Source organism: Agelaius phoeniceus, chromosome 2, assembly GCF_051311805.1.
Source record: "Agelaius phoeniceus isolate bAgePho1 chromosome 2, bAgePho1.hap1, whole genome shotgun sequence".
NCBI classification, from domain to species: Eukaryota; Metazoa; Chordata; class Aves; order Passeriformes; family Icteridae; genus Agelaius; species Agelaius phoeniceus.
Genome location: NC_135266.1, coordinates 5,266,972 through 5,293,812, shown reverse-complemented (window position 1 = coordinate 5,293,812; position 26,841 = coordinate 5,266,972). Strand labels below are relative to the sequence as shown.

Genomic DNA, 26,841 nt, shown 5'->3' with positions numbered 1-26,841 from the left:
AAACAAATTAATACTTATTTCCATAAAGCTTAACAGGATATTCTATAAAAACAATGCTCTGAACTATATAAAATCTAAGGAAAATGGGACTCTTTAACAGCAGGCAATGAGAGTCACTTCAAATACTCTCACAATTTACAGAAATTACTTCTAAGACATGAAAGAGGAAAAAAAGGAAAAATACAGAGCATAGTGTGAGCCCACCTTGTCCCACAGGAATAAAATAAGGAGTTCCACAGACTATCAAAAGCAATCAGAAGCTTTATCAGAAGTGCTTCATATGAAGATTAAAAAAATAACTGGAAAAGAGGAAAGAACACAGACTAGAAAAGTTGTCTTCAGTTCCTATTCAAAGCATTTAAAATGTGAAACTCCATTGATCTGAAAACATTAGGGGGTAAAAAAAGAGCAATCAACCCTGTACAATTTCCCTGTGAGACTGGCAAAGAAAAGGCATAGATGAATCCACAGGTACAGATAATTTCCATGTGGGATTCCCTTGGGACTTTCACCAACATCCCTGATTGCCCTCAGACATGGGAAACCTCATGGCCTGCTCTGCCAATGCCCTCTACTATTCCAGAAAAATACCTGGAAATGTGGCAGAACTGATTGCCCAAGGGCTCCTCGGAGCCTGAAGCAAGAACTGCTCCAGATTTTGGCTGCAGTAGAGACAAACACAGAGCAGAGTCTCAGGGAACATGAAACAAAATCGACCTGTGAGCACAGTCCTGAACAAAACTGGGCCAGGAATGACATTTCTGTCATGAGAAGTTACACACAGCTGGTTTTCCTAATGCCCTTTTTGTTGCCTTTCCTTGCTTTTTACTTTTCTCCAGTTCCATTTGGATTGCCTTCCTCTTCTTGGGTTCATGAGGCAGAAAAGGAATCATCTCACACAGTGGCTTGGGACTTCCTAGGGAAATCTTTACACCTCTGATACAACATTCTAAAATACTTAATAAATAAATAAATATTTATTGCTTATTTATCTTAATACTAAATACTTGAACAAAACACCCTACAAAGATGCTCAGGAAGACTGAAGTAAATTAAGAAAACTCAAGAAAAAGAGAAAAAAGAGATGGACAGTTTTCACTTGGTTTACTGTAAGATCAAGTGTTCCAAAACAAATTAATTCACCTCTTAAATTCATTTACTTTGAGAGAAACTCCTGGTTTATCAGTGAAGCACAGAAAACCAATCATTGCCTCAAGCACAGCATCAGTTACAACAGCCTGGCACAAAGGGCCACACACACAATCTGATTCACAGAACCACCTTAATAAATGTGTCTATTAGGAGGCAGAAAGCAAAAAAGGAAATGCATTTACTTACACTGGATGGTGTGCAGGAGCAACTGACATCTTTAGGATCTGAAATAAAATACCACACAGAGCTAATAGTGAAAACAAGCCTAAGAAATCTCCTGAAACACTTTTAGATAGTGTAACTTACTGACAATAAACTGACAGTAGAGGTAAAAAGTGCTACTCTGGCAGTCCAGCTAGTTACAGAATTCTTGTTTTATCTGCCAGAATTCACCTCCTGAGACAGCACAGTTACAGTAAAACAAACATTCACATGCCTGCATAGGGACAGGATGGGGTATTCCTCTCTCATTTCTAATTTGAAGTGTCAAAAGCTGCTCCCTCAGCTGCCTCCAGTAACTCCTGGCACAGAGGATGATGATGGTGGTGGGGGTTGAATGGCAGCCAGAACATTCACTGCAGCCAGGTGGGACCTTCAGCCAAGGGACACTGAAGGCATTTACCAACACAGGGGGCTGGTGACAGGACAGGGGGCTGAACTCTCAAGTGTCACTCTGTCAGAGGAGCTGGGGAGGGGTCTGGGGCACAAACCAGATGAGGAACAGCTGAGGGGGCTCACCTGGAGAAAAGGGGGCTCAGGGGGTGTTTTATTGCTGTATTTATTATTGTCTGTAATTCCCTGCCAGCAGGGCACAGCCAGGGGGCTCAGGCTGTGTTCCCAGGGAACAGGGACAGGAGCAGAGGGAACGGCCTCAGGCTGGGCCAGGGCAGGCTCAGCTTGGACAGCAGCAGGAATATATTCAATTAAAGGGTTGTTAAACATTGGCAGGGGCTGCCCAGGCAGGTTTGGAGTCCCCATCCCTGGAGGTGCTCTGGGCTGGGGTCAGGGTGGGCATCAGTCAGAGTTGGACTGGATGACCTTGGAGAGCTTTTCCAACCTCAGTGATTGTGACTGGATAAGCTCTTTGAAGGACCACCAGGTGCCTTCTTCCCCACCAAGTGCCCTGGGAAGGAGCTGTCTAAGCAGGGGCACAGCTGAGCCCTCCACGCTGTGTCCCAGTGGAGCACTCACGTTCAATGAGGAACAGGAAACAAAGAACCCCCATGAGAGCCACGATGAGCCCAGGCACCACAAAGGAGAGACCCCAGCACGTGGACACCCAGTAAGCAGCAATCAAGGATCCCAGGATATTCCCCACTGAAGTGTGAGAATTCCAGACTCCCATGATCAGACCTCTCCTGCATTAAAAAAAAGCAAACAAAACACACAAACATTCATTACAAGCATTAATCTCTTGAGAAAAGTGTAACAAAATGGCTGTGCAGCTGAGGTGTCAGTGAAATATAGATTATGATTCTTTAACTGATCATTTATTCATGCTACATGCTACTCCCATGATCAAACCTCTCCTGCATTAAAGAAAGAAAAAAACAAAACAAACAAAAACACATGTCACGCAGAAGAAAACAAACTGTGGAGGATATGGGGAGCAAATTCAGTATTTTCTGATCCCATTCTGGACTTGCTGGGCTCTGGCAGAAGGTGACACGTGCACCAGCTTGGATAAGCACAGGTTCCTGTCTGCTGGAAATCCCAGATTAGAGCTGCTGCACATCAGCTCCATCTGAGCTAAGGCAAAGCACCAAAATCCCACTGAAATCATGAAAACAGGATTTTTTTTTTTCCCTTTAAGTCATGGGAAAACTGCCTTGCCCTCAGCAGGATTTTACCTGGAGCAGCCTAACTTAAACAGAATCTTTTCCATGGCCTGAAGACAAAATTTAAGAGTTCTGCTCATGCTTCATGGAATTAGAGCAGAATGAAAACAAGGACCAGGTCACTGACATTTAAACCAGAGCCCTACTCACCAGCCCACTGTGTGGCATCCTAAAAGTAAAGGATGCTGCTTTTGCACAAAGCAAAGCCTGAATAAATGTATTTATTTTGCACAGACTCCCCAGTCTTGTTCAATATTATATGACAGTTACCATTCTCTGCATTTCCTAATGGAAAATAAGTTTGAGGCTACATCTTTTTAACTATCTTTTTAACTATCCTGTGGTTTATATAAAAATGAAATACTGAATTTCAGTACATCCTTCTCTGGAACTGATTAACAACAATGCTCTACACAGACAAAGGATGGTACCACAGTAGCATCATTATATGCTACATGCATCAACCATTATCAAAGCCAGTGGGTTTGGCATGCAACTCTTGCAAAATTTATGGGAAATTACTCTATGGTGTGACAAAATAAACATCATGAGTGATCACTGTGCAGGATTAATATTAAAAAAAACCAACAAACAAACCAAGCAGATGATTTAAAGAAGGTGATAAAAGAAAGATTAAATCAGTTGCCATATGTATTTTGTCTTCTAAATTAAATTTTCAAGTTTATGTAAGTGTGTTAAAAAAAATACATTACACAAAGGTATTTTTTACAGTTATGCCCTGACAACTGTTTTGCAACACAGAGGAAAACACAGGAAATTTCACATTAAAATGGCATAATAACAGCCTTTATTAAGAGTAGTTTTAGACTGTTTATATTTACAAGAATTATTCTAATACAATTCTGAAATAATTCATCTGAAGAAGAGCTACCACAGAACACTGTTTTGACATGAGGGAGACAGTTTCAAACCCATATATAAATTAAATAGCATAACAAAGGAGGCTCCTCTCAAAATTCTCACCGCTTTGTTTCTTTAAAAAAAAATCCAAAAAAAAAAAAAAACCCACCAAAAAAAAAGCCCACAGAAGCCTAAGAAAGATATTTAAATAGATATTATAATAGCACAGGCAGAATGCATTGATCTGTACTTGCAAAGCTGTGGATTTTGTATCATTTACCTTCCTTTTCCAAACCAGTTGCCAATACACGTAACGACGCTTGGCCAGCCAGTGGTTTGCACCAACCCATTGGCTATCTGAAAGTACATAAAAAATAATAAATAAACATTTCCTGCCATAAACCAGGTTCCTACACAATTCCTGCCAAGTTCTGCATTGGGAAAAGGAAGTCTACACAAATGCATTGCATTTAGAAATTTAGTGGGTGGTTTTGAAAGCATTTCTTCCCCCCCAAGAAGAAACAAGTTACGAAGTTTTGCAGAGATTCTTCCTTCTACCTCCATACCTATAATTAGTTTATGATTTAAATCACAGAATACTGTAATTCAGTCACATATTTACCAAAAATCACACTGCTCTGAGCTGAAAAGAGAAGTGAATTCCCCACAGTCAAGCAGCAGCATATCACTTATCTCAACTTGAGCATATGGCAAAGCATGTTTGCAATCAAATAAAGCAGAAAAAAAGACAACTTTAGGGGAGACTGGATAACTTTAAAATGCTTAACAGACATCTGTAAATAAACTGAGAGGAGGAATTTAATTAAATATATTCAGGGTGAAGTAAGAATTATTTTAGTCTCCACATTGCACAGAACATTAAAAGCATCACAAAAAGCTCCCTGTCTACAATTGCACCATAACACAAACATCACAATACAAAACCTCACATGTACAATGAGCATTTGAACATGCAACCAAAACCAAGCTCAGTCTACCCAAAAAAAGCCAATGGGGCTGGTGGTGTGAGACCTCCCTGGAGTTACAGGGCTCACTGAGCACATCCCACAGGGCAGAGACAGTCAGCTCAACCCTAAAGGTGGCATTTCCTGTCCTGGAAAACCCCTGATGCCACCAGGCTGGGGTTATTAGTTAATCACAGATTAATTGGTGGCAAGGTTACAGAAGTGCTGTGTCAGGTTAGTATCTCCCCATGCCACCTTGCTCACTGCCATGCAGATGTGCCAGAGGTGAGAGTGTTACTGCAACAACACAGAAAGCAGCAGTGCAAGGTGCAGACCTGTCCAAAATGGCCCCAGTACCAGCCCTAGCCTGGTCCTGACCTAAATTCCATCTTGGTCAATAGTAAAAATTCTTGACACCTGATCAGAGCTCTGAAGAATCTCCCACAGTGAACCTGGTTACATAAGCTGCCTGTTCCCAGCCACACCAGTGTGGGAGACTGCTCATCATTAGCAGTGTAAATGGAATTTTCCTGCAGAGAAAGCCAGGATGTGTCACTCAGGTCTTGGCAGACTGACAGAAGTAAACATGCTTGTTTCAAAACTCACCCGCATTTAAGCTTGCAAAGATCTGATTGCTGATTTGACACAGAGTGAAACACATTAAATTGCTTTCAACTAAATAAAAAACCCCACCATTTTTCAAAAATAAAGCCTGGGGGTACCCACTCTATCACTTCTGCCTGTCATCAACAAGACATTCCAGCATTTACATCCTCCCACCCAACCATCACTGTGTGCAAGTGAAAAACCTCAGTATTACCCTGAACAGCACCATGGGAGGAACTCTGAGTGTCTAAATTCACACTGTGCCTACCTGGGCCATGATGTAAAACCAGAGATTATGCACATTATAGAAATAACCCAATCCAAACATTGCAGTGAAGAGTCCACTGGCCAGCATCCCCCCTGTCAGGTAGTAGCGGATGGGCAGCCGCTCTCCGATGAGTCCACTTGGAATTGGGGAGGAAATAGAGAGAAAAGCCATCATTAAAAATGAGATCACACTCCAAAAGCCTTCACAAATGAAGGATATTTTGTGGTGTTTAAAATTCTGGTTGAGGAGAAGCTCTACTGGTAACTGCTGCTTGCCTTCATAGCAGCAAAAGAGCAATTTTTAGCACTTGACGGGGGGGAGAAAAGCCCCAACAAAAGTTCATTAATTGCTAAATTCTGACATCTGCACAAGCCTGAGTGTCAGGGAGACACTCATCTGGAGCATATTCAGAGTCATTTACTTACAGAGTCATTTCCCAATTATGTGTCTCCAGCCATTGAAAGTGAGACTTGTCTCCCTTGCTAACAATTCAAGTCATGAAGTTCTGGCTTTAGTCAATAAAAAGAAGCATCTCCAAACAGCAGCTAAGACTGCACACTTTAGGATGGGTTTGGTATCATTTTAGGAGGTGTCTGCTCCCATTCTTTGACCAAAGAAAGCCAGGACAATAATTTAAACCCAATCAGTGCAATTTGGAGAATGACTGGAGATTGATTGACTGATTAATTTACATTCTAGATGAGAAAAAGACAAGCTAGACTTCAACCTGGAAAATATTCAGTCAAGATTGGTGCAGCTGAAAAGCTTCCAGTGTATCAGAGATTGATACCACTGGGGCTCAGAATCATGCTGGCTTTTTTCCCTTCAGCAATCAATTTCTCACTCTCCACCAGAACCCCTGCAGTAGGAAAGCACAATATCACAGAAGTCAAATAACCTAATAAATAAACAGTAAAGAGAGTGGGGTTTTACCTTAAATACATCCCAACTGCATATGCACACAAAAATGAGTAATCCAGAGCTCCCAGTAGCTGTTTGTAGTTGCTCTTATCTAAGAATAATTTTCAAAACAAATTGTCACTTTAAAGGTACTAATTACTTCCTAACCATTTTTACATATAACAAGAAAAATGTCAGTGAATGTGCACTGACATTCAATTTCCAACAGGCACGTTTAGACTTCAGCAAACATTTTACCAATGTTGTATTTAACAAAAAAATACACTTCTACCTCTAATATATCAGGAAAACATTGGCAAGCCCATGCTAAACTCTACCTTATTTAAAACATCATTTTGGAATAGGAGAAACATCAGTTATTAGCAAGGTGCCCTTTTCTTTAAAGGCCTTAGGCAAAAGAAAATCCAAAATCCAATTTAACAGACTTGATTAAAAGTGGTAAGATGAGTTGCAAAAGCATGAGGTCCTAACAGTCAAAATGTCTAAAATAAAAAAATCCATCATCATAGAGGCTTTTAAACAATCAGCTTAATATTTTTCAAAATATTAAGTTATTTAAATATTGAAAATATTAAGTTACTTTTTAAAAATGGATCAAGCCTTTTGTATTTCATTTTCCAGCTATTCACAAAGCACAGAGAAGTTCTGCTTAAAAAAAACCCCAGAGTTCTGCCCTGTAGAGCAAACAACCACAATCACACCTAAATGGGAACTGCAGACAGCACAGAGGGAGCAAAGGGGCTCCACCCTGATGGAAACACCAAGTCAACTCTCAAGGGAGCTGAGCTCATACCCAGGCAGTTTGTGCATTTATTTGCAATAAATTGCCACCATTTCTATTGGCTTTGAGCACAAAGTCACAGATATTAAAGCAAATTCCTTCCTCCAGTGTTTTTCTGGCAAAACTCCCAGCTTTGCCAGAAAAACACCTGAAAGAACAAGTCTAGAGTGCCAGTCCAAAGGGGCAGCTTGGCAATAATGTCCATGGAAAAAAGAGGACATTTGGGCTGAGAAGTCTCCATTTAAAAAAGTCAATCAATATTTCAGACAAACAGACTCAATTCCCCCTTGGTCAAGGGACAAGAAACACTGCCCAGGTTTAAGTGCATCCCACCTGGGGTATTGAATTTTTCCAGTAGACTCTGCAGCAGGGGTTAATACACTGGATTATGCCCCCAGAAACCCGAGAGCTCAGATCTTTAATTATCTTTGAAGAGAGCAGGACTTTTTTTTAAATTGCTAATTAAAGACTAATTAGAATGTATGGCTACACAGACTGGGGTGAACTGGCACATTGACAGAATGGACTCATCTGTTTCACTGAGGGTTCTGAGAGCAATAAAAGTGTCAAGGAATGATTCAAAGTCTCATTTAAAGCCAAATACGATTAAATTAAAAATTTAATCGTCCAGTAGACAAATATTTTTTTTCCATTCAAGTGAAAGGCCAGGTTCATAAACTATCCAGTAAGTTGTCAAGTCTCTCCTGCAATGAAGTCTCCCCTTTTTCTTCATTAAAATGGAGAGAAATGTATTCCTTCAGGCAGATAAGGACTCTGCAAAGTTCCAGTTTAGATAAGAACCAAGTAATTTCACTTAAAAGATTGCTTGAATTAAACAAGCAGAAAATAATTATGATTGATTTAATTCTTCACCCTTTTTTCCTAAGCAGACATGCTAAAGACAAAACCCATTTTCTGACTGAAAACTGATCTACTGAAACCATCTCTTAGATATAACAAGTAAAATAACATCACTTAAAGTGGCTTTAGGTAGCAAAAAATCACAAGGAAAGTTCACTTTCTGTGGAGAATCAGTGAGGACATGGAAAACAAAACACCCCTTCCATACAAATCCCTCACATGTGAAGAAATAGCTAAATATGAATATATAATAATTAATATTCTAATTATGAATATCAGCTCATTAGTAGGAAAGAAAGACAAAAACTAAAAAAGCCAAGCCTTACCAAATGGCTCCCATCCACACTGAGAGGCATTAAATGGCTTTTTGACAGGCTGGATCTGGGCTGCATATTCTTTGTAGGAGTCAAGTTCAACTTGACTTGCACAATGCTTATGCAGCTCTCCCTGAAACAGAAAGGACCTTTGAAAATGGAAAATCCACTTGCAAATTGGGGACTGATAACTTTCCTACAGCAAGAAATTTAACAATTCTAGATTTATATGTACCTGTGTGTCAAATCTACCAAAATCAAGAAAAATTGTTGGCCCTTATTAATTGCTTGGTATATTGCTGGGGGAAGCCACCAATACAAGGTTAGAAAAAAAATTCTCCAGTAAACTGGTATTTCTGACAGTGAAAATCTCTGAAATTCTGCAGTAACATCAAGTATTTTGCCCACTGTTACTCCTCAGTGTTATGCAATGCAGTACTGGGGAATTTGGTTTGTGTCTGGCAAGTTATAAACACTGAAGATTAAAATAACAAACCCAGAATTAGAGAATTTGTGTCATCAGCTTCACTGGGAACAGCCACAAGAGTACAGAAAATGATGACCATGATGCTCAACAGTACTGGGAGCACTTGTAAATGCCAGTGGAATGTTTAACTCATCAGTTATGAGCAACTTTTCTCCACCATAAGAATGCAAACCTCTCAAATATCTCTAATTGGATTCATTCACATGAATTGAGTGCAGGCACAGCTGCTTCCAGCCCAAAACCCAGACTTACATGCAATATTCTAGGTGGGGTCTCACTAAAGTTTATCAAGCAAATATCACTGTGTGCCAGCTTTATCAGTCTCTCATCTTGAAGGCATTTCAAGTTAAAGGTTAACCCTGCCCTTCACAACAGGAAATACTGAAAAAGACAACATCCTTGTCTGACAGGAGCAAGAGGATGTTTGAACAAGGACAACACCTCTTACCTTCACTATACTGATAGGTTTCCTTGAGAGATGGAAGCTGGCATACAGCAGGAAGGTGAGAGAGAAAATGAAAGCTCTATACCTACGATAAAAAATAAAGAAAAATTTAAAACTATTTTATTTAGATTTTCTTTTAGCACCAAGTCACACAGAACCATTACAAAAGTCACTGATAATATTGGAATAGTGGAAGAAAACTCTTTTGAGCTCTCCAGCAGCCTGAAGAAGCACCCTCCCAGTTATGCTGCTTCCCATCTGCTCTGATGTGGCCTTGGGAGGAACATGGGGACAGGCAGGACAATGTGGCAGTGCCCTGAGCCCACAGAGCTGACCTGCCTGGGGTGCAACCCTCCTTTGGGAGCTGTTAAATATCAGCTCAAAATTATCAAACATCAGCTCAACACACTGAAAGTCAGATTCCACACCTCCCTGTCCCCTTGAGTTTGGTGGCATTGCTAGGACATAAGTGATGGCTCTCTTAATTGTCAGTTTGGAAATTCCTTCTGTTCTTACTGCTTCTAGGATTTAATTTTGCCTTCCTCTAATAGAAATCAGTCATTTGCAGAGATGGACAATGGGACTGACACTGGAGCACATGAACAGAACTGAGCAGCTTTGGGACTGGGAAGGAGTTCTCCTTTGTGCCTCACTGGCATCCTTGGGTCTTTCTCTACAGTTCAGCTGAATTAAAAGGGCATCTTAATTTCACTGTCACTGCAAGCATTAAACAAAGATAATAATCTGATCTATTCTATTCCCTATCTATAGTTTCAGTTGTTTAAGGATAGCATTTTGTGGATTTGTGCTTTTAAAAATACCCAAAATGTCTCCTGTCTCCTTCTAGCCTTGATCTTAAAATTAACATCTGTAAATGTAAGTACATATATACACACAAACATCTGATTATCACACTGCCTACCACAGTCCCTGATTTTTAATTAACCCTTTTCAATAATTTTTTGCCTTATGAACTTTTACATAACCAGGGTCTTGTTTTATAATTCTGGTATATTCACAGGGAAAGGAGTCATCCCACAAGCAGAGTTATTAACCCTCATGACTGAAAACATCCTCACAAGGGATAAAACTGAAATTACTTTGTTCCTGCTGCTCAACTGGTGAAAATGTCATAAAATGGCTCAGATGGAAAGAGCTTTTTCTTTCACTTGTTGGGGTTTTTTTTGTTATTCACACACAATTGACTCAGTATTCTATCTCAGGAACCACATGAACTGATGCCATAAAACTTCCAGGATTAGTTTGCCTAATGCAAGGAGGATTTGATTTTTGTTTGGTATTGCTGGGGGGGCCTTGGTAGTTTCTACTTTTTTTAATATTGCAGTAGCAAGAACTAAAACTGTAATTGCACAAGTCTGTATCACACCTCAAATTATTGGGGAGAAAAGACACTTCTGGCTAAGAAAAGAATGCTCATCTTGAGCACTCCTCCCACCTAGGATCTTGAAAATGCAATTTATTCTTTCAAACACATACCTTGCACAGAAAAGGACAAAAGGCTTTACTCTTTAGCACACTTGACCAGTAAGGGTCTGTCTGGGTTTCCCAGCAAAGTATCTCACTTTTTATAGGTCAGCAATATTTATTTATTAAACAACTGCCTGTATTGTTCTTCCTAGATGTATTAAACAACGAGAAAGCAAAAATTCTGAGCAAGGCAGCAGACACAAGCTCACACTGTGCACAGCAAGGATCACCACCAGCACCTCCAGACTTACCACTGATCTCGTGAGAATGAAGTGATGAAACGGATCCCAGGAGGAAGCTGAGCCATCTACACCACAGCTGCTACCAGATTTCAGGTGACACAATTATGGATGTGCGTTATTTGTTCTTCTGGAAGTGTGACAGAGATCCCCCAAAGCCTGTGGAATCCACAAATGTGGAATGTCTGCTGCTGGGCTGATCTCCTTGCAGGTTTGTTTTTCTTTTTTCCTTCTACCTTCAGTCACGACGTGGCAAATTCTTCACTCTGCCTTTGTCTACTGCTGATCTTCAAATAAGAGAAGCTGGTAAGTAAACAGTCTGGTTGAGTTATTGGGATATTTTCTAATCATAATATTGAATCAGCAATTATCCATTTCAGAGGTAAGTAATTCACGTTCACTAAACTTCACATTAAAAACGCAGTGGAGAATTTTAAGCCTATATAAATTTCAGCCTTCTCTGATTTTTTAATTTATAATTTAGTTTGAGAGCTTGGCATGGTACAAAGCAGTGGACACACAAAGGAAAGATGCACTCAGAACTTGATCCAAAGCCAGCTTATATCAGAACACTCAGCTTTTGTCCCAGAATGGCTATGAACAGGCAACTCCTCAGCTCACAAAGATCTGTTTGAGCACATCAGGAACATTTATGAGCTTGCAATTTGCTCAAGAACGGCTGTAGTGTTTCCAGCCTGGAATGAGAGACTCCTCCAGCTTGAGAGTGGGTGTTGCTAAACAATGCTACCAGCAAGGCTTGAGCAGCACTCCCTCTTTCATTTCCCTGACCCAGTATCAGCACTGCACAAAGCTCCACATCATCAGAAAGCCTTGGAAAAGGAAAAACCGAGATTTTTCACTTCACTTGAGCTCCCTACAGCAGCAAAAGGCAGGACCATGTGTGTCCCCAGTACACAGAGAACAGTGAGACTGCAGTGGTTTGGTTTGAACTCTCATAAAGTTCCTGCTGTTTGTTCCAACATGGGCTGAAGCCCCTTGACAATAAAAACCCCCAGATTTTATTCCAGGTGCTGCAACAGGAACTGGCTGCAGTTCAGCTGCAGAGTCAGGTGGACAAAGGAGCTGTGGGCAAAAGGTGTGACCGCAACTCACGCGCGCAAATCCAGCAGGATCCAGGGACACTCCAGGACCCCACAACACCCCTGGCAGCCCCCCAGGACCCCAAAACCCCTTTGACAGCTCCCCAGGACCCCACAGCCCCCCTGGCAGCCCCCCAGGACCCCACAAGCCCTCTTTAATGCCAGCCCAAGTCACTGCCATGCTCCTGATGGGAAGCTGGTAGGATTCAGGGAGAGCTCTCCTGGTAAACAACAGGAGGTGAGTGAAAGCATGAAAGCACTACTGCCAAACCCACAGCTGGTGCTCACCTGGGAATTTTAGGGGCTGCCACAGGGCAGGTGAAGGTGTGAGGCTCTCTCCTCTCATCTTCACTGCCCCATCTCACTACAGAAATCAAAGCTGCTTGTCCTCAGCCAGGCAAGTGACAACCAACAGGATCTGCCATGTCCAAGTGGGCAACTTGAAAGCTTCAGCACCTACCCAGGCTTTCTCCCCAGGAAGAGAGGAACACTACCCCCTCTTTACATAACTGAGTATCCCACCAAAAGATCAAGGCTCTGCTCCTTGATGCTAACATGTTCTTGTCATACCTCTATTTTTTCTACAGTGTCCTGGTTCAGCTTGCCACCTTCCTATCCTAAAAGTGAATTGACTTGCTAATCTTGTTTGGCATGTTCCACCCCCTCCCTGGCCCTGAATCAGATTGTGCAATTAATCAAACCCATAATCATTCCTGCCCAACACGAGTTTCCTATCTCCTCTCTGAGGTTGCTGAGGTTAAAGTGCAACCCTACCCCTTCCTCCCCTCTCCCAACTCCAGCTAAAGATCCCTGCCTCCCTCCTTGTGTCAGACCTTGTAGTCCTACAGCCATGGCTCAGGTGCCTGATCCACCAGAAATCCTGCCCTGAAATGCAGCTGAGCCAATAGAGAATATTAACTCATTCCATAGCCATAAAACTGTCACACAGAATAAATCCAAGGCAGCAGGGGCATAAATACAAGGATTAAAAAGTAGGATTGCCCCTTACAGCCACAGCTGGCTAGTTAGGTCAGATTTCAAAATTCCAATTTCAAAACAACTATTTCTCATCAGTAGTCTGTGTTTGGTTGAAATGAAACACAGATAGCTCCAAGTGGGAGAAAAAAGGTAAGGAGAGAAAGAGTTGGCACAAGTAGATGACAGCAGGAGTGAAGTTTTCCTCCAGCAGTAACAGATTCACTTCAGGGTGATCCCAAACCCCATTTCTCCTCTCTCACAGTCCTCTCCAAACACCAAAGTTATTTCACCAACCACACCAACTGAGCTGACAGAAATACCTAGTGGGGAAAAAAACTCGAGAAGCCAGCAAAGAACAAACACCTGAGGTCAAACACTTCCTTAAAACAGTTCTCTGAAAATATAATAGGACAGGGCAATCATCATTATAGCAAAGCAATTGTTCAGCAGGTTACTATTGAACAGCTCTAGTGCAAGCAGGAAAAGACTTCACACATCTTACAGAAGGTTTCAGTGCTCAGTGGTCACGCCAGGCTGCACATCTGTGCACCTGCTGCACAGACTGTACTCACACCACCTCCCAGCAGTGTATCCTCAGGATAAATCCCATCACAAGGATCCCAGTAACTCCCAGCAAAGATGACTGGACTATCAGCAGCACAGTGAGAACTGCAGCCTAATTCTATTTGACAGGAGTTGATTTCATTTTATGTACTGCAGGCAGGAACACCTGAGTTCTTATTTACATCTCAATAACTTGTTTCTGTCTCCACATATTTCTAAGGTCCTCTGACATTCATGTGCATTTTAATAAACATAAAAAATATCCTCCAGATGATGCCTTAAGTTTTAACTTTCATATTTTCCAGATTCTGTACTGCATTAGTATAGAACTCTGAACTTCATTTAAAGTATTAGCAAGTGTTTTGAGACAAAAAAATCCTTTTCCAGCCCGAGAACCATTGCAGCTTCAGGTCCAAAAAGTATAAACAGTTAATTAAGGAGAGCAATCTGGGAGGATGGGACTTCATAACCTGAAGCTGTAATTGACAATTAACCCCAATATGGAAATGGACCAAAACTTACAGAAGTGTGAAAAGCTGTGAGCATCTTGGGTGTAGCCCCAGCCAGGCTCTTGTACTGCCCAAGGTGTATCCTTTGAAGGCCTTTTTAATAAATCCCTACTTTATTCCTTTAACAGTGTCTAGCCTCTGCTCTCAAGGCATCACACATAAGCAAAGAAATCTGTGGCAATAAAACTTGTGATAGCAGGCTGTAAATTTCACCTTTTATTGGAGATTAAGCAGATTTTAAAAACCAAGCTATGTTTCAGAAATCACACTAATAAGCTACAACACACAACCAGTAGTTCGTGAATACAATTTTATACATTTCAGTTTTACTGATGCAGCCAAGGACAACGTCCCATTCAAATGGGAAAATCAACTCAAACTTGTTTTACATTCTTTCATTTTCACCAACTATTTCTGCCGACAGCGAAACCAACCCTCCACTTCCTCCTTGCTGTACCACAACGCACAAAGCCATATTCCCGTATTTACTTTGAAACCATATTTACCTTCCAAACTTGCTATTGCTCCTTCGCTGCAGTGGCTGAAGCATTCCTCCCTCCCTATTTCAGGAAAGCAGCCAGCGGGGAGCGGCTTTTTCCAAGCCCTGCAAACACGGCACAGGCGGGCTCAGCTGTGCTGGGCAGGCAGGGGGAAGGTCCTGAGATGAATTCTGTCAATGTCTGTGCAGACCCCGGGTTACCAAACCCTCCCCGGGGTGACCTTAAGGGCTCACAACGCCCTCGCACACACGCGGATCAAATGCAAATTGCGCTTAATACCCGGCAGCTCTGCACCTGAGCCAGGACCTGCCAAATCCATCACTCCGGCGCCTTAAATAGCTGCGTTCCTTCTATTTAATACAGGGGGGAAAAGGTTCACGATGCTTAGGGACCCGCGGAGCGATCAGGGCGGCTCCGGCTATCCCAAAGGTCAAGGGCAGCGGAGCCGGGCAGGCGAAGGGACAGGCACCGCCTTCCCCCGGGACCCACGGGCAGGGCAGGGCCGGGCTCTGTCCCGGTCCCACCGCAGCCCCGCGGCACCGACCTGCGGTGCCACCCCCGAAACCGAGCAGCGCCTCCCCGTCCAGCAGGATGGGGGCTCCGGGGAAAAATAAACAGGGAAGAAAAGGAGACAAAGGCGGCGGAGCGCCGGCAGAGTGACAGAACGCCCGAGCCCGCGGCCGCCGCTCCTCAGCTCAGCCCGGCCCGGCCCGGCCCGGCCGCCGCTCCCGAGCGGCCCCGCGGCCCAGGAGCCGCCCCCGCTCCGCCCCCGCCGCGGGCTCGGCAGGTGCGCGGCCGCCCGCACAGCCTACCCCGGGCTGCTGCTCCCGGCACCGCCGCTGCCTCCGCCTCCCGTCTTCCTTCTCCTCCGGCTGCCAGCCTGCCGAGCCGAGCGGGCCGGGCGCGGCTGCGGATCGCCGCCCGCCGCCGGAGCTGCGCGGCGGGACCCGGCGGCCTCGGCCCCTCCCGCCGCGGAGGAGGAGCCTGCGGAGCGAAGCCTTGGCTGTGGGAAGAGCCGTGCCCGCAGGTCAGGGAGGTGATCCTGCCCCTCTCTTTAGACCAGGTGGGGCTCCTCTGGGCTGCTGTGTCCAGGTCTGGGCTCTGAAAGACAAGGGAGACGTGGAGCTCCTGCTGCGGGTCTAGCGGAGGCTATGAAGATGAAGGGACGGGAGCATCTCTGTGGTGAGGAAAGGCTGTGGAAACTGGGGATGTTCAACCTCGAAGATGAAGAGACTGGAGCATCTCTGTGTTGAGGAAAGGCTGTGGGAGCTGGGGATGTTCAGCCAAGAAGATGAAGGGACTGGAGCATCTCTTTGGTGAGAAAAGGCTGTGGGAGCTGGGGCTGTTCAGCCTCTAAGGAGATAACTCTAAGGGACCTCATTAATGTGTACAAATATCTAAAGAAGTGTGTCAAGAGGATGGATCTTGGCTCTTTTGATGCTGAGCAACAGGACAAGAGGAATGGGCAGGAACTGATGCCCAGGAAGTTCCACCTGAACAGTGACTGAGCACTGGGACAGATTGTCCAGAGAGGGTGTGGATGAATAGCAGGATATCTGAATATCTATCTCCTTCCTGGAGATACTCCAGAACCATCTGGACACAATCCTGTGCCATGTCCACCAGGCAGGTTGGACCTGTGGCTCACTATGGTCCCTTCCAGCCTGACCATTCTGTGATTGTGAACTGCTGCCTCTGGCCTCTGGCAGGGCCCCAGCTCACCCCTGTCCTGCCAGAGAGAGAAAAGAGCCTCCCTTGTACCTGCTGTCCCCATCTGTCACCCCAGCAGTCTTTTCCATTCCAGGTGCTCCAGAGTGGTGGCTGGAGCCCTCTGCACTGCCCAGCATTGCCAGTGAGATCCCCAGGCAGGCAGCCCCCAGCCTGGGCAGTGTGCACAGATGTCTTGGGGTCTCTCGCTGCTCAGAGTGACCCTGAGATATGTTAGAAAGTCTCTTTTCCCAGCCCAGCACTTGAAGAAGGAGTCAGGGCTCTTCAGTTCTCAGTCTCAAGGTTGTTTATTGTTCCCTAGCTATAAAATTCTTTCTCCTGCCCTGCCAAGGTCCACTCAGCAAGACAGTCCAGGCACTCTGCCTGCCCCCAGGGCAGTGTTATCTTTTTATACTAAAAACTATGTGTACAGTATTTACAATTACTTTCCAATACCTGTCACCTATGTTAGACAGTGTGCTTCTACTCTAAACCAATCTAAAAGGGCCAACATCACAGCAGAAGATGGAGACCAAGAAGAAGAAGGAGAAAGGCTGCCCAGATCCCTCCATCTTGCCCCCTGAATCCCCCATTCTAAAAAAGCCCAAAATCTACTTTTTCACCTTGTGATAAATAATTTGTCATGGCTTGCAGATCTTCATCTAAGGTTGGTAATTTGCTCCACGGGTCATAATCAAAACCACAGGGGTCTTGGGCTCTGTGCCAGGGTCTCTGAGACCCCTGGCAGGAGTCTTGGGTGCTCAGGACAGCCAGAGGGATGTCCTGGGTTCTTACACAGGTGCTTCCCTGCAGCACTGTCAGACACACATGAAGGTATTCCTGGTGCCAAACAGTCACAGATCATCTGAAAGCTGAAGGAAACATTCAGCAGGACTTCATTAAAGAAGAAAGAATACATTTACTTTAGTTGTCTCCTGGCTTCCTGATCCTGCAGTGTTTCAGAAACCCTATATCAAAGGTCAATTTATTTATATAAACACACACTTCCTGCTGCAGGTGTATTTCTTCATCATGACCACCTCACCAGAGCAAAAAACCCTGTGCTATTTCCTTCATCCAAGACTGAATAGCTGCTAAAGTTACCTCATGCAGGTTTAGATTTATCTGTGTAAGTCTGACCCTTGTACAGCACCACATCCCTGACAAATGACCCCCTTAAGGCCCTCACTGAAGTGTCTGATGTTGTGCTCTTTTCCCTCTGATCTTGCACTGCCTGTGCTGGGAACACCAAGAAAAGAAGCTGACTCCCAGTGTGATGCTCCTTAGGCCCCACATGTCAAACACTTAGACATGTGCTCAGCTTTGCTCCATGATCCCAGGGCACCTTTTCTTCCCCTTCTCCCAGGCAGTAAAGGAACCCTTCACCCTTATTTTCACATTTGCAGAATCAGGGTCTCAGAGTGTTACCTGCACCATTGCAAACACCCGTGGGTGCTGTAAAATCTGCTGCTTTAAAGCTTGTTGGTGGCAAATATTGATTGCATCTTTCTTGCTGAGATTTTTAACATGTGAATCAGAGATTTTAAAAAAAACAAAAACGGTTTCTCCAAATTCTACAAATATCCTACTTGGAAAGTTAATGCACTGCTCTTGATAATCACCAATCTTACCTTGTGAGGAGATGATTTTCATGAATCATGTTGCTGCATTTCTGCACCAGAAGGAACCCAGGCACTGTCTATTCAGACTGGTGCACAGACACAAAAAAAAAAAAAAAAGAAAAAGAAAAGAAGACACAAGAAAAAAGATTTGTCTTCCTACAGCAGAAAAGGTCAGACCCATCACAGGGCATCTGTATACATGGTTAGCCATGCCAAATTATCACAAAAACTATTAATCATCATGTGAAATCCTCATTTTTTAAAAATTGCAGTTGCCTTGGCCCTTTTTTAATTCCTTAAAGAATTTAACCTTGCTTGAGTATCTTACTATTGTTATAAGCAGCTTGCAAAAAGCACGAGCCAAACAGCCCCAGAAAACCTTGATATTTTTCAGACTTAAAGTAGAAACTGCATCTACAGGAAACAAATAAATGTTTCCTGTAATCCATTCCCCTGGCATCACTGAAACCTGCTGGCTGCCACACTTGGCACTGCTGCTCTCTCTGCTATGCCAGCCTGGGTCACCAGCAGCTACAATTGCCAGGAGCCATGAAATAAGTGGGAATACAGGGAGAGGCAGCAGCAGGAGCTGGTGCTGCTGGTTGCACAACAACCTCACAGAGGTGCCAGAGGTCGGGCAGAGATAAAAGGAAATCTACATGGTTAAAAAAACAGAACAAGCACACCCACATGGTTTAAAATAACATGTGTAATCTAGAGCCTCGCAGAAAAAACAAACAGAAATCATGCTTTGGAAGTTGCTTTCCAGAAGGAAACACAAATGAAGGGTTTGGGCCAGGAAATTGTTGTGTTGGGTGGAAAGTGTGGCAGTGGTTTGGCTTTTTAAGCCCTGGCAGCGTTTGTGCCAGAGGAAATAGAAAAGGATGAGTTCTTGTCTGCAAAAGCAAAGAGAAGGGAAGGTGTATGAGTTGGCAGATGCTTTCATGTGCTTGAGATGGTGTTTCTCTCAGAAGAGACAATCCAATTTCCCAGCTGACAGTTAAATTTTACTTTCACAAGTGGTGCTCTTAGCTCCTCAAGTCCAGACAAAGCAAAACACTTTGAAGTCAGTGGGTGTCAGTGCCATCTTTCCTTCACTGAATAGGTGATGTTGGCTGAGCAGAGGTCTGGATGCCAACAATTGCATCCCTTAACTGATTAAAATACTTATTTTCTTTCCAGTATATTGCATAAAAAATATCTTTTATGATTCATAATTGCACAATTGGAAAAAACTAATCTGTTTGCCTACAGAGTGATCGCTTTGTCTTAGGGGAATAAAAAAATTCAAAACTAATTTACATAATAATGGGTTGTTAAATGGTATTTGACTATGTAAAAATTGATATTTACTTAGACTTTATTCCTGACAAGTAGCAGGATTCTGAGGACTGATATAATCATGGTTTTTGTTGCCTTTATTAGTTTTACATGCTTTGTTTTCCCAACAGAGCAGCTGGAATATTGTATAAGCAATTGACATCAGCACTGGGTGCAATCCAGATATAACCTGCCATTGAGCTTTGGCAGACAAAAAAAAAAATATCCAAAGGAGCCAAAAAAAAGAGAGGCTTTGAAGGCTGTGTCTGTGTGTTTGGGAGTAGATGGGCACTTGGAGGGGCTGGAAGCTGTCAAGCTGAATTAGCACATTATGTCCTGCCTGAGAAATTCTAGTCCTGGCTCAGTGCCACACTAACATGACCACAGAATTTCCACACTGGTACTTTCATTGCTTGTATCTTGCCAGAAATCCAGGGGGAATCACTGGTAGCTTTAGGAAAAGATATCAGCAGGCACAACCACTGGGCCAGCACAGGCTTTTCCCCAGCAGAACAGGGCAGTACCTGAGTTCTAAAGATGATTTATGAAGAAAACCCCCTGTAACATGTGGAACACAGGCAGGGAGGGGCAGTAAAACTGTGTAAAAATGCCTACATAAAGATAGAACCTGGTCAGCCTGGGGGAGACAATTAGAAATAACAGCATTGATTTGAAACCTGTGAGTTGTCTTTTGGACTCTGCCTGCTCTGACTCTGCCCAAGGCTTTCCAGAGGGCTGGAGAGTGGGATGGTTAAACCACCTCATGCTGTCTAAGGAAGGATCTGTTTAAAAAGTGGCTGTAGCAGCAGTTTTGTAATGGTTTTGTAGGGTTTTTTGGGATATGCTGAAGGGGCAGGGCTGCTGTATGTGGCCTGGGATCAGTGGCTGCTGGAGCAGGGATGGAGGTTCCCTGGAGCAGCTCTCACACCTTCAGCCACCTGCTCACAGAAAAATGAGCAAGAATATTCTGAGAATGCAGAATTTAAAACAAAAACACAACCAAGCTGTATTATTATAGATGGACTCTGTGAAACATCATGTAGACCGTGGTCCACGAAAATGCGCAAATCTATTTTGAGGAACTTATCTTGAAGAATTTAATTCTGCTTCCTGCAGGAAATGGGATTGTTTTTCTTGTTATTTTGCCCTTATTTCTACTCTTAGATTTCCTGGAGAACTGGGTGGAAGTGCAAGATATGGCTACAGAAACAATTGCTGAGGAGTAAACAGAGTGAATTAAGCAGGTAGGTTTCTGCAGATTTCCTTTCTCCTTGCTTGCAGGCTTGGTCACTGAAGGGTTGGTAGATGAGGAGGGAGCACATATTGTGGCAGAAATCAAATACCAGAACCATAGTAAAATAAAAAGCAAGCAGAGCTTGCACTAAAGCAATTGTCTTGCAAGTCATGAATAAGAAGAGGATGTTTGAAGGTATTTGAGCTGACAGGAATGAGGAGACAGCAAATTAGTCCCATCTACCTCAATCATTTCATTATTGTCTATTGAATTAATTCTGAATTATCAGATTAGGACTTCAGGGGGTGTAGACAAAAGGATTGGGCTGCTTGAGCTTTATGGCATTACAAGGTCTGCCTGAATAAAGAAGCTTAGGCTTGGGGTTTTATTTAATGAAAAAAACCCAACAACTAAAAACACTTCCACAGAAAAATAGAGAAAATTGTAATATTGTAATATTGGTGCTGCTTTATTCTTATACTGACCATAAGATTTTTTTTAATCTCATGAATGCTAACTGCTTTCTTGGTATCACTAGTAATGTTGACTGTTGTCAAAGTCTTGAGGAAAGACATCAGCAACAATTTCCTAAATGGAACCACAGGGACTCTGTATGTCCCCACTGCACTTTAGTGAAAAGGGAGACCCCTTAGGTAAAAGGAAAAACCTGACAATTTTCCCAGATGTCTGAAGAATGGAATGCAGACTGTACTTCAAATTGAGCAGTGAGGTCAGAGAAATGGGAAGCAAGATATAAATACAACAGAACTTTCCCTTGGATAATCTGCAGGAGGGAAATAAAAGGTCATATTTAGCCAAGAGACAAAAAAAGCATTATCTGTATTTCAAGAATGGCTTTCACACAAACTTAGGTTTTTGAATCGTCCTGCCTTCAGGATATGCAATGTTAATTGTACTTGGAGGAGGCATTTGTAAACTGAGTGGCTAGAAAGGTCATTTGCTTGTTCTTCTGACTTAGTTATGAGCACAAACAGAGGCTATCTTTATTTGGCATACACACAGAGTAAGCAAATTTCATTTTGCTTGTAAAGAGCTTAAAAAGGGTTGTGTGGAGAGAAGTTCCCATTTTGCAAAGGATTTTGACATTTCAGAATCTTGCTTAATTCTCAATTGGATGAAAAAACCCAGTATATGGAACTTGGTGACAGTTCCACTTTGTCCACTGTTAGTTCCCATTATCTCAGAAAATATTGAAAGTGTGCCTGATGATATTGCAGAATATTAAAAAGATCTGAAATGTATATTCCCAAATAAGAACTCCCCTTGGGATATTATTTCAGTTCCCTAATCCCACATTTCTCTTCCAAAAAGGCTGTTGAAAACAATCTTGTTTATATTATTTATCTTATTTATACATTTATTTTTATATATACTTTTATATATATATTTATGTATATTATATTATATTTTTATATATTTATGATATTATATATAATATTATATATGAATATTATAATGTATTACATTATATTAATTATATAAATATTATAACATATAATATTATAATATAATATATTAAATATATTATAATATATAATATTATATATATTTATGTATATATTTATATAATATTATATTTTATATATTTATATAAATATGTATTATATATATTTATGTATATATATTTTTATATATACATTTATACAATCTTATTTATACATTTAAGTGTCAGGAGGAACAGATCTCATTTCATTAAGATTTTCCTGACAGCTCCTGTTGACACTTTGCTAATATCTGTTACCAGCCATAAACACTTTTACAAAGAGAAAGATGGAAATTACTGTTTTCTAAGAGGGGAAAAAAATATTTCCTTGCAGATTTCTGTTCTTTAAAGTCTTGTCAGAAGATATAATCCTGCTCAGGTCTGCCCTACCAAAAGCAATGAAGGATCACCTGCATCTCTAATTGAGCCCAGAGCAAAACTCAAACTGACTTCAGTGCCAAGGACTGGCCCTCCCAGAGTCACCAACTCTGTCAGGAATGGCTGAGTAATGTGAGGAGTGAGGAAACCAACCTGTGAGTCAGGCAAATGATCTCCACTCATCCTGGTAATTTTGATGGCAGAAGGTGGAAAGACAGCTCCCTAGACCCCACTGCTGGCAGGGTGGAGAAAAGCTGGCTCAGGAGGCACTGCCCCTGCAAGGAGGATGTATGGTGGGACAGGGGCAGAGACCAGTGAGCTCCTGAGGGCAGGAATTCCCAAGTGCACTGAGTAGGAATGAAGCAGCATCCTGCCTTTGCCACATCAGAGGCTGTGTGTGCACCCTGCTGGATTTTTATCACCCCTTTGAGGCAGGACACTGATTGAATCACAGAGGTCAACAAATAGTCCTGTGGTTTTGGATGTTCATTGTGTGTTTCCATAGCTTGGTCAGTGCTGGAAGGAATTGTTCAGGTTGTTTCACAGGCCTGGAACAGCAGCATTTCCCCTGCAAAATCCCTGAACTGCAAAAGTGTCCCCCTCCTAAGAGAGAGTAAACTCCAAGGAGAAACAGGAGCATAACTGGCCTTAAAAGTGCTTTTTGGCCATTTCTCTCTGCAGAAGAGCTGAAATATCAAAAGAGGAGCTTAAAATCAAAGTGAGGACATGCAAGGCAGGATAAAAGGACATCCAGGGCTGTCCTCTCCCACAGGAGGCACCTTCTGACACCTTCATTCCAGCAGCCTTTTCCTTCCCTCTGTTGATGTCTTTCTCTGTTTTTAAGCACCTCTGGCAGCAATGGGTTTTGGTTTTAGTGCAGCTCTGGCTCCCTGTGGGGCTCCTGTCAAACCAGGAGTTTCCTCAGGGTCACTCACAGCTGTGGCAGCTTCTGCTGTCCCTGCCAGGATGACTGGCAGTGCTGGCAGCTGCCAGCTCAGCCAGCAGCAAGGGCAGAGCAGGTGATCAGCAAAAATTACCCTCTCGGGACTTTGGACAAATGACATTTGTATAGAAGATCAGCAGGACCTTAGGAATATTGGTCCTTTGACAGAAAAGGGAAAAGAACAGGAAAATAAGGATGATAGCAGACCTCCTTTCAGCAGTGACATGCCCGAAGCTTAAATTTAATCTGACATTGAAGTGTATCCAAATGCAACTGCAAGACAAGAAACTACAAAATAAATTCTTGTCATTAATTATGTATAAGCTGTAGCTGTCCTCACAAGGCAGTTTCCAGGTGTAGAAAACTTAAAATGATGCCTCCCTCATTTAAGTAAAATGATCCTGTTGCAAAGACATTTATTCTATCTGCAACTTCTAGGTACTGAGTCGTTTAACTTCTATAAAGAAAGAGTTCTTAGCTGCTTCTCAAGAAAACTGAGCTGCTTCAGACCCTCTTCCTTCTTCAGAGCTCTGAAACAATAAGCAAGAGCAGTTAATGATCATTATTAGTGGTCATCCAGGGGAGTGGCTCTGATGTCTTGTCACTGATGTCTTGTCACTGCTTCCTGTTTGTGTCACAGCTGTTCCCTGAGCCACATCACCTTCCAGGGCAAAAGACACGTCTGGTTATTTTTGTCCTCGAGTTTAACAGGCAGCACCTCCCTATGCATTCCAAACATTAATTCCCTTGTCACTCTGAGCCTCAGTATCTGCTTAGAATTAATTTTCCATGACAGACCAAGTGAGCACTTTTAAAATTAGAGACATTACCTTATCATAGCTAAAAGAATTTAAGCCAGTCTTAGGTGCAAGGGAGAAACAGAGGCATCACCAAGATATGCACTTACGTCAGCTCTGCAGGAGATGAGCAGAGCAGTAGTTTGCATATTCTGCAATTGCTTATTAACAGTACATTATGCAAATTGGGCTTCCCTAGTCAAATGCTGGGAGTGTGCAGGAAAGAGAAATAAGCATACAGTTTGCAGTCAATAAATGTATCATACTCTGCCAGCTAACAAAATTTCATTTCAGCATTCTTAACTGCTTCAAAGGCAAAGTGCTCTCAAATGAGTCACTGATGTTAACTCAGAAGCTGGAAGGGTTCCTGTGAACACAGAGGTATTTAGCAATAGTCTCTTCCTTTTTCATCTTTACCCAACTGAAGTCAAAAAGAGACTTGCCACAGAAGGGACACCTTATTACTATTCATACATTATTTAAATACTTCTATTTAGATTCCTGCCTATGGAAGGAAGAAACCCACCTGAATATGGTGTATCTTTGTATAGTGATGACCCTGTTTTTCTTCTGGTTTGGGTGATGGAGCTTTGATAAGGCATAAGGTGACCTCCACTCATTTTCCAGCCACTTGCCAATCCTGTCTACCTCAGAAGCATCACCTGCTCTGCCCAGTGCCTGAATAGCTCACTGCTTTTCACCAAGCATGTCCTTGTCTGGCTCCTCTTGTGAATGCTTGGCCATTAAAATACTGTGCAAAGTGATGGTGAGGTGATTTGCCTGACTCCTGTAGGAGAGAAAACAAAAAGTGGACTGGTATTTCTGAACATCAATAAACGACCTAAAATGAAAGAATCTAGGTGGAGGAATTGGTTTAAAATCTAAAATGTTGTTTTCAGGCCAGACCAGCTGAACTATTGGGAGCTCTCAGAGGGGCTGAGGGAGTCTCAGGTCACATCCCAGATGTCACCAGTTTCAACAAACAGAAGGCACTGGCTGGGAAAAGCTGAGGGGAAGAGGCAGAGGGTTGGAGTGACCTCTGGAGATCACCCAGTCCAACTCCTGCCAAGGCAGGGTCACCCAGAGCAGTGACACGGAGCACATCCAGGTGCCTCTGGAATGTCTCCAGAGAGGGAACTCTGTGTCCTCCCTGGGCAGCCGTTCCAGGGCTCTGCCACCCTCAACATAAACAAACTCTTCCTCATGTCAAAGTGGAACTTCTTGTGTTTTATTTCATGGCTGTTGCTCCTCATCCTGATGCTGGGAACTGAACAGTGTCTGGCACTGTTTTAAAAGGAGCCTGGGCAGTGGTGGGGGGAAATGTTGAGAAGGTCTTTAATCTGTGAAACAATTAACAGTTGATGGACAAACTCTGGGTGATGTCCATGTGTTAGAAAAACCAATTAAGAGTTTAGGGCTTGACATAATTTGTGCTCTCAGACCTGGAGAAGGAAGTCAGCAGAGCCTGGGAGGGAAATTTATTGTTGATAACTGAACAGAATTCATAAACCACATTACATAAAGCAGAAATGCCCTATCTGGGAAAAAGATAATAAAAAGACTGAAAAATGCAGACTAATTAGCATGAGAAGTGAGAAATCAATAACAAATAGAAGACAGAATACTAATTAATGAAGAGAACTATGTGAATTGTAAGCTAATTAAATTAATCTCTTCACTGAAATGTATAAATAGATAAGCATTTTGATGGCTGACATTCATGTTGTGGGGAGCCATCCCCGTGTTCCTTCAACGCCGAATCACAAATGTGAAAAATGCCAATCACTTGTTTTTAACACTTTAAGAGTTTAATAGTAATAAAATGGTCATAAAAATAGTAATACAATTCGAGTAATAATAATTTGGACAAATTGAATTAGGACAATATGAGACAATAACGACAAAGAGTTACAGATGTCCGGGTACCTTTTCTGGGCAGCACGAGCCCGAAAAAGGACCCACGTTAACAGAGGATTAACCCTTAAAAGCAATAGCCTGTTGCATATTCATACACCTCATACATGATGCATAAATTCCATTCAAATACAGGATTCTGTCTGGTCATCGTCACCTTCTTCCTCTGAATCCTAACAGCGCCTTCGAGGCAGGAAGAAGTTCATTTCTTCTGATAAGAGGGCAATAAATTCTTCTTCTTTGAAAGATTCAGGTGTCCTGTGGTTGCTATCTTGCTGCGAGTCCTTTCTTTAAAGAAAAGTATCCTACATAGCATAGTTTCTATTTTAACATTTTTCATAACCTAAAACTATATTTAACACAGTACTTAAGAGAATTAATACAGCATTACTTTCTAACACAACACATATCATATTCATTTGAATATTTGCGAAAAGCCAGTCATAAAATACATGCATTTTTCACAACGAACGCTGCCTTTCCAACAAGCAGCTTGCAGAGTTCGTTTTTATTTCCCGGGGCTGGGGCTGGGGTGTCCGGGCAGG

The 26,841-nt window shown here is 42.6% G+C and overlaps 1 protein-coding gene across 8 annotated transcripts in view; it reads right to left on the bottom strand.

Moving 5' to 3' along the window:
* The window catches only part of SLC37A1 (solute carrier family 37 member 1), a 124,228-nt gene extending 108,357 nt beyond the window's left edge, over nt 1–15,871 (bottom strand). For 2 of the 8 annotated variants that reach the window (XR_013179787.1, XM_077171221.1), the window contains exons 1-10: nt 15,690–15,871; nt 14,884–14,981; nt 11,239–11,513; nt 9,503–9,584; nt 8,580–8,700; nt 6,624–6,702; nt 5,691–5,826; nt 4,132–4,208; nt 2,344–2,510; nt 1,339–1,376 (exon numbers count right to left, since the gene is read on the bottom strand). Coding sequence is in view for 7 of the 8 variants with exons in the window: in XM_077171221.1 (XP_077027336.1) it covers nt 1,339–1,376; nt 2,344–2,510; nt 4,132–4,208; nt 5,691–5,826; nt 6,624–6,702; nt 8,580–8,700; nt 9,503–9,584; nt 11,239–11,294 (756 nt within the window). In the remaining variant the exon portion in view is untranslated. Of the gene's footprint in view, nt 1–1,338; nt 1,377–2,343; nt 2,511–4,131; nt 4,209–5,690; nt 5,827–6,623; nt 6,703–8,579; nt 8,701–9,502; nt 9,585–11,238; nt 11,530–14,883; nt 15,009–15,689 lie in introns of all 8 variants that reach the window. The other 6 variants (XM_077171244.1, XM_077171231.1, XM_077171226.1 and 3 more) reach the window with 6 other exon arrangements.
* Between the last annotated feature and the right edge of the window lie 10,970 nt (nt 15,872–26,841).